Consider the following 12,721-nt stretch of genomic DNA (forward strand, 5'->3'; position numbering starts at 1 on the left):
CGATCTGGTCTTTAAAGACCTTATTGACAAGTCGCTGGTAGGTGGCGCCGGCGTTCTTCAGTCCGAAGGGCATCACCCGATAACAGTAGAGGCCCTTGGGAGTCACGAAGGCGGTATGTTCCTCATCTTCAGGCGCCATCCGGATCTGGTTGTATCCGACGAAGGCGTCCATGAAGCTGAGCAGTCAAAATCCGGACGTCGCGTCCACCAGCTGGTCGATCTTGGGAAGTGGGAAGCTATCTTTTGGGCAGGCTCGGTTTAGGTCGGTATAGTCGATGCAAATCCTCCACTTCCCGTTGGCTTTTTTGACCATGACAACATTGGCGAGCCAATCGGGATACGTGGATTCTCGGATGAAGCCCGCTTCGAGTAGCTTGTCTACTTCTTCGTCGATGGCCCTTTGTCTTTCTGGAGCGAAGGACCTTTTCTTCTGCCTCACCGGCCTCATCGTCGGGTCGATGTTGAGTCGGTGGGTTATTGTTTATGGGGGGATGTCCGACATATCTGCCGCCGACCAAGCAAATATGTCGGTATTGGCCGTCAGCAGCTCCGTCAGTCGTCGTCGTTCGGGGTCGGGTAGTTAGGACCCGACCCAAACCCTCCGATCCAGATTTTCCGCTATTGGGACCGCCACGAGCTGCTCGGCCAGCGAACCTCGTTCTTCCTCCTCCCGCTGGTCCAGCTTGTCGATTGTCAGGGAGCCCCTCGACTCGTCGCTTTGAGCGGAGATCTGGAAGCACCGTCGGGCGAGCTGTTGATCCCCGCGCATCTCCCCGATTTTTCACTTTTGGTCGGGAACCGAATGAGGAGATGGTACGTCGAGATGATTGCTTTGAGGGTGTTCAGTCCGGGTCGTCCAAGTATGGCGTTGTAGACTGAAGGAACTTGGACGACCGCAAAAGTTAAGTGGACCGTGCTTCGTCGTGATTTGGTGCCGACTGTCACAGGCAGGGTAATTTCTCCTTCCGTCGTGACAGCGTCCCCGGCAAAGCCGATCAAGGGGATGGAGACCCTCTTAAGTCGGTCAGTTGACAGTTGCATCTGGGAGAAGGTCGAGTAAAACAAAATATTTGTCGAACTTCCATTATCAACAAAATTTTTTTTTACATCATAATTTGCTATTATTGCCGAAACAATAACAGCATCGTCGTGGGGAGTTTGAATGCCCCGAACGTCTTCCTCCGTAAAAGTGATTACGTCATCCGGGCGCGGCTTTTTCATCGGCTCCCCTCCCGCAGACGTCCCCGGGCCCAGCCGCTTGGAGAGCATGTTGATGACTCCGGCCGTCGGCTGATTAGTCGGCGCTTCTTCAGTCGGCTGGGGTCGTCGATCGGCAACTGGTTGGGTCGGCGGACCCTTCCAAAATTTATCGAGATACCCCCGACGGATGAGAGCTTCGATCTCATCCTTCAGCTGGATGCACTACTCGGTGTTGTGGCCGTGGCCTCGGTGAAATCGACAGTACTTCCGACGGTCGAGGCCCTTTGCCTTCAGAGGCGGAGGCCGTCGCAGGTATTCTTCCCCTCGATCTCCATCAGAATCTGTGCACGAGGAGCGGAGAGAGGAGTGTAGGAATCATACCTGGGGCGTGCCGGCCTCAGAGTCTGTTGCCGGGGTGACTTTTGGATTCGTCGGGGTGGCGAGACCCGACTACCGGTCGGGGGCCTGCTGGGCTCGACGGGCTTCCGACCCTTCCTCCGCTTCTCCTTCAGGCCTCTGGGCTCGGCCAAGCATCGGTCGGATGCTCCTTCATCCGCGAGCATGTACTTGTATGCGCGCTCCAGTAGCTCGACGTATGTTCGGGGGAGGGTCTTGTCCAGAGAGTAGGTGAATCGGGATGCCCTCAGCCCCCACTTCATGGCTGAGATAGCCATGTCTTCGTTGAGGTCCCGGACCTCAAGCGTGGCCGTGTTGAATCGCGCCACGAAGTGTCGGAGCGTCTCATTCTCCCCCTGTTTGAGAGAGAAAAGGCCGTCCGATGTTCGCGGCGGCTTCCGGCTGGTGCTGAAGTGGGCCACGAACGAGTGCTCGAGCTGTCCGAAGGAGTGGATACTTCCGGATCGAAGACCGGAGTACCAGGCCCTGGCAGCCTTGCGGAGTGTGGCGGGGAAGCTGATGCAAAAAAGAGCGTCGGTTGCCCCTTGGATCGTCATGAGAGCTTTGTAGCTCTCAAGGTGGTCGATCGGGTCGGTGGAGCCGTCGTATGGCTCCACGTGTGGCATCTTGAACCGACTGGGAATCGGTTCGTCGAGAACAAGTCGGGAGAGAGGCTGGGCGGTCTGGAAGTCGACGTCATTCGAAGACTTCTGGCCGTCCACCTGTAACTGCGCGAGCCGACGGTCGATTTCCTCGAACCGGCGCTCGTAGTCGTCCGCTCGTCGGTGCTGGGAGACCCCAGGTGTGGAGTCTCCGGAAGATTCCGAGAGGGAGGCCGACGGCGTGCGCGGTCGCTTCTCCTTCCTCGCCCGTTTCAGCAGAGAAGGAGAGGGTTGCGGGGATCGTCGGTCATCGCGCCATGGCCGTCCCTCCTCCTCTCCGTGGGAGCGCTGCTGAGGCCGCTCGCGCGGAGGCGACGGAGATTGGCGCGGTCGTCGGCGGCTGCTCCTGGAGGGCATCGGACGGGCCGCCGGTTGTTGCTGGAGGCTTTTGACTGCGTCCGTCAGTACGGTCATCTGCCGTACGATGGCCGCGATCTGTGCCTCCGTGGTCACCGCGGGGTGTGGAGAGCTGGCTCCGCCGCCGATGGTGGCGGGGAGGCCTCTTCCCGGTGGGAAGAGCGCCTCGCCGACCCGGTGATCCTCGATCGTTGGGCTCTTGTCTTCGTCATTCCGTCCCCCCTATCTGGCGCGCCAATCTGTTGCTGCCAATCGCCTCATCGACCGATCGCCGGGGAACGTGCGCCTGCAAAAATGAGAAGTCCATACGGACCGAAGGCGGCTCCGGCGGGGACCCTCCGACGGTCAAGTCAGAGAGGTGACTGGGCAACAGTGAAATGAAGACAGAGAGCTCGATCGAGAGAGAGAGAGAAAGGAGCAAGCCTGTGGTTTTGGAGTCGAGAAGTGGACTGTAGTCGCTTGCACTGTTGCCTCCCCCGATATATGTATAGTGGAGCAAGTATGGCACCGTCATTAATGGCGCGGACAATTGAGGAATTGTCAACTCACTGTAGACTGTCAGAGTCGCCGTGAAAGTGTCATGTCGCCGTGGGGCTGTCAAATCACCAGGGTTGACAATGTCCTAGGCGGGACAATGCCCCTAGGTGGTAGTGCTGCATGTTGTTGTCAGAACTGACGAGCTCTGACGGCTGTACGGAGACCGGAGGAGTCGACCGACCCTAGGTCGGTGGCTAGCTGAGTGGCGTCGGGCCCCTCCATTGGTCGGCGAGTCTTATGTAAGTCGGCCATCAGGCTTCCAGGTCCAGTTGGTCGGGAAGAGTACGTCCGACCGACACATCTCAGTCGGTCGTGGGCTGATAATTGGTCGGTGATGGCGTCCGTCGGTCGGTCGCTCCGACGGTCAGTCGGTCGGTTGGTCCCTCCGATCGTTGGTCGGTCGGTCGGTCCCTCCGCCCGTAAGTCGGTCGGTCGGTCCCTCCGCCTGTAAGTCGGTCGGTCGATCCCTCCGACCATCGGTCGGTCGGTCGGTGGGTATTCCCCAATAACATTTAATTTTTTTGGCACAAATTTATATTTTTCTTTCAATAAGTAAATAAGTCAAAGTTCACGTCCTCTAAAACCCAAGTCTAGAAATTCTATTTCCAGTACACGATAACCTGCCATTTTTAGTTATCTTTGTATTTAAAACTCGGTAAGCTTGCCGGCATGGCTTAATAATCACTCAAATTATGATAAAAACTTATCTTAGCAACTATACAACAAAGTACCTCGAAACCTCCCACTAGCCACTCTTAGATGCCTTTTGCTCAGATTCTTATTATTTAATTTAATAAAAAAAATAAAATTTTATATCAAATTGCTATATTAGGTGTAAAAAATGAAAGAGAGATGATAAAAAAAATTGATGGATTCTATGTTAATTTTTCAGAAAGAAGGCAAAACAAATATAATAGGAGGTTCATATTTCATAACTTTTTGAACGGTAATAATCTATGTTTTATAAAAATACCCTTAATGTAATCATGGAAGTTATTTTGATGTCTTTTCAAATTTATTCAATTAAAAAATTTTACAATAAAATTAAGATATAAATGTTATTATGTAAAGAGTTATGTGATTATATTCATGATATAAAAACTGATTAGAAATGAGAATATAATTTAGATATTAAAATAATATTTTATATTGATGGATATATTTATAAATTTTTATCATACTTCTAAATAGAATTATCTCCAATCGAACATAGTAATCTTTTTTCCGTATAAATTTTTGGAGTAATTTTTTTACCAACTAAACATAATAAAAATTATTTTTTTCTACAATTATTTTTTTAAATAAATAATTTCGAAAAATTGTTAGATTATGGGTTGTTAGATTACCTCATAATGTAACATATCTCAATCAAACAGACCACAAAGTAAATATAAACTCCTTATGCCTCTTGAACTCTTCTGAGTGTAAGAAGTAATTTCTTGTTTCCTGAGGGTTAGAAGTAATTTCCTGTTTTACTTTTTCTTGGGAAAAATAGTTTCCAATTATTCTTTTACCATTCAACATTCTCATCTTAATATGTGTTCCTTGTGAAACGTAACTCCTATAACTATTTTTAAAATTTCCATCTTAACTTCTAATTTAGTATTTATTTTTTCTTCTAGTTCTTTAATTTTTCCTACTTGCTCAAACATGTTTCAAGCACCAAATTTTAAACAAGTTTTATGTAAATCAATCATTTTATCACAGCTAACTTTTGGATGGACATACGGGCATGTGTTTCATTCATGTGGGTTTCTGATGTCAATGACAGTTGCTCTCTGCTGGCTAACTTACACGTGAGAAGCAAACATATTTATGTACGTGATGGCATATGTTTATAAAACATAGATTTTGATATGTTTATTGGTTCTTGTTTGGAAAGGGAAGATTGGCTAAAAAAATCAACAATATCAACTCAAAAAAGATAATTAATTTTTTTAAGAAAAAGCTAGTTGAATATAACAAAAGTTAAAGGGCACAATCAATTTCGTACCCATAAATAACGAGTTCTTCCTGCATGACAATGTGTGTGGGTTGTCTATTAATCAACCCAATTAATATATAAGTGGTGCTTGAGAATTGATAGATGTACTTGCATTTATTTTCTTGCCTTTAGACAAATACATGTAGAAAGAAACATTACAGACATGAGAAGTATTTATCTATAAATAAGTTATTTGGGAAAAAAAAGTATTGTATTCCTCCATTTCTTTTCCTTACTAACCAATGCACCTTCCAAACAGCAAAGTTCATTAACGAAATCACTCATCTTCCTTCAGTGGATCTTAGTCATGCCTCATTACGAACTCACCGCAACAACTTTAACAATTTAATTGCTGCTGACCTCCGCCAAACTAAAAAATATGTGATATTAAATATGACAACCGCTATCTTCTAAACCCACGTAAGAAGCAACAATTAATTGACCCAAATTAATAGGCAACGTTATCTTTTGGACAATCTTTTAAAAAATTCTACCCATGAACCGACGAATGGAAAACCACCGACTCCTTTAGATTGGTCCTCTGTGATATCTTCTCCTGAGATCTAACAAACGGCAGGGACATGTTTTCTTCTTGGTAAGGATATTTTCAAATTTTAATACGAACTACGAACCAACGGTCTTCATAGAAATTTTTGTGCTAGCGGTTGCAGTATATATTCCAATCTTACAAAAACCGGAGAGGTATTTTACCCGGAAAAAGAAAAAAGAGAAAAAAAGGAGGGAGTTGGGGGGGGTGTGTGGCGGTGGGTGAGGAAAACCTCAGCCAGAGCTTCCCGCGGTAGGTAACGGGGGAGCCGATACAAGCCGGAGCCGAGGAGCTGGGCTCCTCTACCAGGAATAAGGAGAGAGAGAGAAAGAGAGAGAGAGAGAGAGAGAGAGAGAGAGAGGAGTGGATCCTATCCGCCGCAGTACGCTCCATCCACTTGCTCCCGCTCTTTAGCTAACCATAGGTTAACACCCCTCTAACCCTAGTTAAATAGGTGTAATAAACCCTAGAAGATGTCACCATCAACACTATACACATATCATATCATAATCCCCCTCTCTCTTCCCTCCCACGCACACCCACGCGCCTCTGCTCCCTCCCTTCCCCTACTTCTCTTTCACTTTCTCTCTCTATATTATTCTATCCATTTCATCAACTCCTGGGGAACCTCGCACCTGCTTGTCTCTGTCCCTTCAACGGTTCAACCTCCTTTTCTCTGCACTCGATCCTCTCCTCCAGTTGTCTCTCTCCGCTCTTTCTATTTGTTTTTTTTCCTCTCATCTCGTTCTTTAAAAAATCTCAATAAACCAAAAAAAAACTCTCTTTAAAATATGATTGCCCACGCTTTTCCCACTTTTTTAAATTAAAAAAAAGCTCTCCTATTTTTTTTTAATCATATTATTGTTTTTCTTGGATGAGGCCATGGCTGGCCTGGATCTAGGCACCGCCTCCAGATTCGTCCACCAGCTCCACCACCGCCCAGACCTCCACCTCCAGCAGCGCCACAACTCCGACTCTGATGACGACCACCGCAACAACGACGGCGACGGCAACGGCCAATTCGCCGGCGCCGCGGACCGAGACGGCTCGTCGTCGGCCCAGCAGGGCCTCGATCTCGTCGCGGCGTGCGCGGGGACAGGCGACGTGGTGGGAAGGCGCCCCCGGGGTCGCCCCCCAGGGTCCAAGAACAAGCCCAAGCCACCCGTGATCATCACCAGGGAGAGCGCCAATTCACTGCGGGCCCACATCCTCGAGGTCGGTGGTGGTTGCGACGTCTTCGACTGCGTCGCCACGTACGCCCGCCGTCGCCAGCGGGGCATCTGCGTCCTCAGCGGCAGCGGTACCGTCACCAACGTCAGCCTCCGCCAGCCCTCCGCCACCGGAACCGTCGTCACCCTCCACGGCCGCTTCGAGATTCTCTCCCTCTCCGGCTCGTTCCTCCCACCCCCCGCTCCGCCAGGGGCCACCAGCCTTACCATCTTCCTCGCCGGAGGACAAGGGCAGGTGGTCGGCGGGAACGTCGTCGGTGCCCTCTTCGCCGCAGGCCCGGTGATTGTCATCGCCGCCTCGTTCACCAACGTCGCGTACGAGCGGCTCCCGCTCGAGGAGGAGGAGCCGCCACTGCCGATGCAGCCACCTGCGTCCCTGGGGCAGGGCGGCAACGGTGGGAGCTGCGGCGGCGGCGCCGGCGGTGGGGGGAACCCGTTCCCTGACCCCTCCTCCGGGCTGCCCTTCTTCAATTTGCCGCTCACGATGAACAACTGCCAGTTGCCGGTGGACGGGCACGGGTGGACCGGGGGTGTGGCTAGCCGGGCCCCTTACTGATGGTGGTGTAACTGTGAATCAAGAAATGATCTATTAGAGATTTGAGGACGAGGGAGATGACACCGGACATCGGATGGATATATCATAGGCTACTGCAAGAGGTTAGCATGCAATTTGACGATATTCATGTACAATTAGCTTCTTCTTTGTTCTGATATTTTGGTTTCTTGGGCTTTCTGTTTTTACCACTTCTTCTTCTATGTCTCATTTCTTCAGTTTGTTGTTGCTGCTGTTATTTATGGAAACTCTTTTTTCATAAGCAATAGGTTTGAGGCCACAGGTCTTGACACTTGTTTATTACTACAATCATCCCCTTGTATGTTCAGCATTTCTCCTTTTCTCCTTCTACCGTTATAACTATCTAATTATATTCATTACTAGAATTTCCACTTCAACTTTCATGTCTACAAATTATTTTTATGGTAAACTTCATGTCTGCTAATCTATTTGGAGTTTGATGTGGGTTGATCTGGTATTAATGTTTGGAGGGTGAAGTGCTATAATATTGGCTTCTATTACTAAAAAGAGTAAAGAAATACGACAAGGAATGAAGAAACGAAGCAATAGGTATATGGGAAGTTTAGTTTTATTTACATTATAGAGTTGCTTCAGTAAGACCAAAATAATAAAATGTAGGACATGATAGGCTAGGGTTTCTTCTCTGGGAATTGAAACGGAGATCTTAATTTAATCTCACGTGTGCATGTCTTTGATAGAGAGAGCTTTTATTTTCTCGGAACAAGCTCCTGGGGAATCTTCACCCTCTCGCTCTCTATCTTTGCATCTGAAATCTAAAATGTTGGTCTCCATGAAATCTTGGAACAAGCACATTCAAAGATTCCTTTGAGTTGTGCATTGAAGGCAACAATGTCAAGAAAAAGTAAATGCTGGCTCCTATATTTATGCGATGTTTCATTGTTTAGCTTATTTTAATTTGGTCATCTTCACTGGTAGACGAGCAAGAATTTTAATACAACTTGGATTATCATGTTACGTCATTTGCAACACAAAGCAGTAAGTGATAATTAGCAAATTTGGTAGTAGAAGTCGCTAACCGAGCATGTCGAATCATATGACTTGCACTTGATTGCATCGGTTGATTTCTTCATTCTGGCGCTGCCTCTTCTACAAGTAATGCGGTTTTTTTGATTGTTTTGAGCTAAATCTTCATATTGTTCGCTTTAGATTTAGCACATATAGTTGGGTTTCATGAAGAAGGTCTTTGAATGCTTAAATCGACACTTTCTTAACATTTCTATCTTCTTCTTTTCTCTTTTTCTTTCCTTTTAGCATCAAAATCACATAATGCTAAGGTTTTGAATAGTTGCGCATTCACGGAATCAGCAGTGCTGTTTATGTTTACAATTACCATCTTAGGGGAACAAAGCAATCATGCTTTGTAAGAGGCTTCTGTGCCTGTTCTTTGCCACAAAATGATCATTCTTCACCATTGTTTAGAATTAGTTGTACTGCATTAAAAGTAATTCGTCATCGAACTCTACCAGCTAATTAGCATAGAGTTTAGAAAATATTTATTACAAGTTTGAGATTTTCCAAGCTATAAGCTATGTCTCTTCATAATCACTACTAAGCTTTGGTTCAGGTTGATCCCAAAGCTATTTGATGAAATCCATAAAAAGAATTCAAATGAAGTTTGAATAGATGTGAATGTCAAACATGTCCTGATTCGTCAAAAAAACATCATATACCCTCTTGTGACATCTTTAAATTTCAATATAGATATAACTTGAGCCAGATGAGCAAACGCCTGATTATACAACAATAATAACGAAAAATTAACCATTACCAAGCTGTTAATATGGATCCTTGCGGTTTCGTACTTGATTTCTTATGTTTTGAAACTTGTATTTGTAATCCGGAAAGTTATTTCATCACAAAATTTCAGGTGTTTTAGCTCATGCTATTCGTGATATGGTTTATGAATGTTTGAACTATCGTTGTTTGTTCAGTCTGGTTGTGCCTTTTCCACAATCAGTATTCTGTGTTGGATCAATCTGAATTTTTATTCTAATTGACTATTTATTTATAGAATAAGGGAACTTGTTCATATCAATTAAGCTTTGGTCATATCATGATCTCATACTGAATACTTCCGCACTGGAAGTAGTGTACATATCGTTGGCAGAACAGGATAATATCTTTACAGGATGCTGACCTAGCTAATTTTGAAGTTGGGGTTAACTAACATCACTTGATTACCGGCAAGATAGATTATTACACCTCTATCACTGATTCTATCGGTCTTAACTTATAGTCGATTCTCTAGGAAAAATAAATTACCGAAGTCCCCAAGTCGGGCTTACACACTCATAAACACAATCTATGGTCGTCTTTGTGCGTGTAAGACAGATACAGATAAGAATATAAATAGACATAGATGCAAGTCATAAAAGTAACTAAGAGCAGTTTTTTCTTCAAATGATTGCATACAAAACATAACCACTGCCAGATTCATATACAATTAAAGCCCAACCAAGTTGTTTAAGAGTTTTAATTAATTATATAAATGATGCCCACCATATTTATAAATCGATATGATAATAATCACGTAAACTACTTGCCAGACAATTGGCAGTTGATGAATTCTGAAGCAGAAGGTATATTAATTGTGAGGACTAATGAGTTGGGTAGATATTTGATGCTTTGCATCAGTTGTTAAGCAAAAATAATCTCATAATGAAATAACTTCGATTCCCCGCAAATCCTTTTGATCATTGTGTAAGTAGATGAACAGTGAAATGAAAATAACTTGGACAATTAAATGCTTGCCATTTGAACATTCTCAACAAAACATTAATGTGAGATTAGTTAGCTTAAGAAATATATCCTCCACTCTCATAACAAGAAATATCTCTTCCACCATGTTTTTTGCTACATCCACCTTATCTTGCCATGGTATTTCCTAAGCTAGCTATTTTAATCTTTTTAAGTTAAGGGCAATATAACCGATCTGGGATAAGGTCTTTTGGGTACTAACCATGCACTCACTAAGAAAAGGAAGCAATATTATGATGATGCCCATAATCTATTTATCATGTATCTTAATTGCTTTCTGTTGTGATCTCCTACTCTGGGGATGGGGAAGTGACTAATTAAGCATACGATTTCACTGATGAGTTCAGTGGGCTTTGGACTTCACTTTCTTTATCCATTGTCATTTCATGGTATAAATATTTTGAAGTACATAAGGAAGCATTAGGCTAAGACAGAATGGACACTATGAAGCTTAACTGCCTAGCTACTGTGCTGGGGAAATATTGGCTCCCAAGCGATGCAATTTAGTTTATTCAATTCAGTATTGATTAACTACGTTTCATGGTTGAACACTAGTTCACTCAATAAAATTTTATTTGCTTACAGGTTCATCCTAAACAATCTTTACAAGCCTATATGAATTCGGATTTTGATGACGTTATTGAAGATTATCCACTTATGACAATTTTCATTGATTATTCTACTTCTTTTCTTTTTAGATATATCCTGTCTGTTGTAGCAGTGGCTCTCCTACTAGGGTTTGCAACATGTAGTGGATATCCTATTTTTGGACAGAACATGGTCTTGTTTTATTTTCTTGCTATCTTTTGAATAATTTAGAGATTCAAAGGAGCAGTAAAATCCATGCCAAAAGCAACTTCCTAAAATTGAATGCAGTTGATAGTTGAATCTAAATTTGTGAAGCAAGATTACGTTTGTTCGTCATGCATCTTGTCATTTGGTTAGAGGCAATTTATTCTACATGTCTAGATGGTACTGTTGCCTAACAGAAAACAAACTTTTAAAGAACCTCATCACATACGGTCGGTTATATAGAAAAGTAGCTTCAGGTTTCTTCTCATTACTACTTGCATGATTTCTTTGCCTTGCCTTCACTTTTCCTACCCTAATAAATCCTGGCTTCCTCAGCCAAGTGCTCTTCACGAGGCCAAAGCATCTCACATAATTTTAGTGATTTTGTGCAATGGTTATCAAGAGAAAATGCATGCCATCCCAATGTACTCATAAGTTTATGCTGTGGGAATCCTATACCAAATAGTTAGTTGCTTCCCAAACTATAATTATAGTCGTAGTCCTCTATTTGGTTTAATTTTTGATATAATTGCTTAATTCTTTACATGCAACAAATATTCTCCTGAGCTTTTTTCTTTAGTAATGCGACATGTTCTGCTTACTTAATGTCAATCTCCTTTTCTCATAGAATTGTTTATCTTTCTGTAGAAGGGACACGCACCGTAACATTTCTCAATCATGTTCATGTCCACATGTATAGATGCTGAACCCCGGGCTCTATTTGTCCATATAAGTATGAGAATATCATACCGAAATAGCATTGATTCTTTCATTTTTTTTTTTTGACCTCACATCTTCATCACATGACAGGCATTTGTGTTTTCATTACTACACCACTCGGGTTCATGTGTGCAGTGGATGAAGTAAGGGACATCTATATCCTTGCTTTTCACTTCCTCTTTCTGCTTAATCACTTCTACTCTTTCTTTGGCATCCTTCAATTCAACTCTCTTTTATTCCTTCCTTTTCAGCCTTCCTATTGATCAGTTCGGGTACAATTACTCCATGCTTGCGTGTCTTCATGCCAATGTATTTGATCAACTTCTTTTCCTCTATGGCACCAACCACAGGGCAAGTCTGTGCATCTTGATTCATTTTAACAGTGTGGACACCTTTTTTATCAACCAAAAAAATTAGATATCTTATGGGAGATCCATGGAAGAAGATGATTTTTCAAAAGATCCACACCTTTGAGGTTTCAGTAAATTCATTTGACGGTTGTATTCACAGTTCTTACAGTGCATGTTAACCTTTATGTTTGTCATTTTTGCAACCTCCTGGGATGAGTGTAAACATTGGCTTATCCTCCTCCTTGGGCCTGGGTAATATCAGCTCAACTCTCTTTCTGGAGAAATTATCAATTAGAACAATTCTACCACATCTATCTTCATATTATCCAAGAAAATGAACTTTTTTTCTATTCAAAATAGCAAAAAATATTGGCTTGGTAATCATGAAACTCTTTTTCATTCAAAATTTTCAATCAAATTTAAATAATAGTGCACCTTTTTCTAATAATAAATGATATGGTGATCTTTTATTGGATGGTCCAGCGTAACATAGTAGAACTGCTCTAATCAATAATTTTTCCTTTTTCTGGCCTTCTTTTCTATTCATTTGTGAATATTCACCGGGTCAAACACACTTTTCACTGAAATTTTTTCC

The 12,721-nt window shown here is 43.7% G+C and overlaps 1 protein-coding gene across 4 annotated transcripts; it reads left to right on the forward strand.

Annotated features, from left to right (window-relative positions):
• Positions 1 to 6,190: 6,190 nt before the first annotated feature.
• Positions 6,191 to 12,431, forward strand: LOC105043858 (AT-hook motif nuclear-localized protein 23-like). Of its 4 annotated transcripts, XR_012140624.1 has the most exons (4): positions 6,191 to 7,569; positions 11,705 to 11,789; positions 11,867 to 11,919; positions 12,028 to 12,431. XR_012140624.1 is itself a non-coding variant. In XM_029264192.2 (1 exon), exon 1 carries the CDS (start codon positions 6,566 to 6,568, stop codon positions 7,466 to 7,468), a length of 903 nt encoding a protein of 300 aa, XP_029120025.2. In that variant the 5' UTR covers positions 6,191 to 6,565; the 3' UTR covers positions 7,469 to 7,774. The 4 variants fall into 4 exon arrangements, 1 of the variants encoding a protein (XP_029120025.2); XR_012140626.1 differs by lacking the exon at positions 11,705 to 11,789 and having other exon boundaries at positions 12,028 to 12,425; XR_012140625.1 differs by lacking the exons at positions 11,705 to 11,789; positions 11,867 to 11,919; positions 12,028 to 12,431 and adding an exon at positions 10,850 to 11,099.
• The last annotated feature ends 290 nt before the right edge of the window (positions 12,432 to 12,721 follow it).

This window comes from Elaeis guineensis, chromosome 4 (genome assembly GCF_000442705.2).
Source record: "Elaeis guineensis isolate ETL-2024a chromosome 4, EG11, whole genome shotgun sequence".
NCBI lineage: Eukaryota > Viridiplantae > Streptophyta > Magnoliopsida > Arecales > Arecaceae > Elaeis > Elaeis guineensis.

What these genes read in the sequence shown, in the direction of transcription:
- LOC105043858 (XM_029264192.2), top strand. Translation starts at nt 6,566, where the DNA reads ATGGCTGGCCTGGATCTAGGCACCGCCTCCAGATTCGTCCACCAGCTC.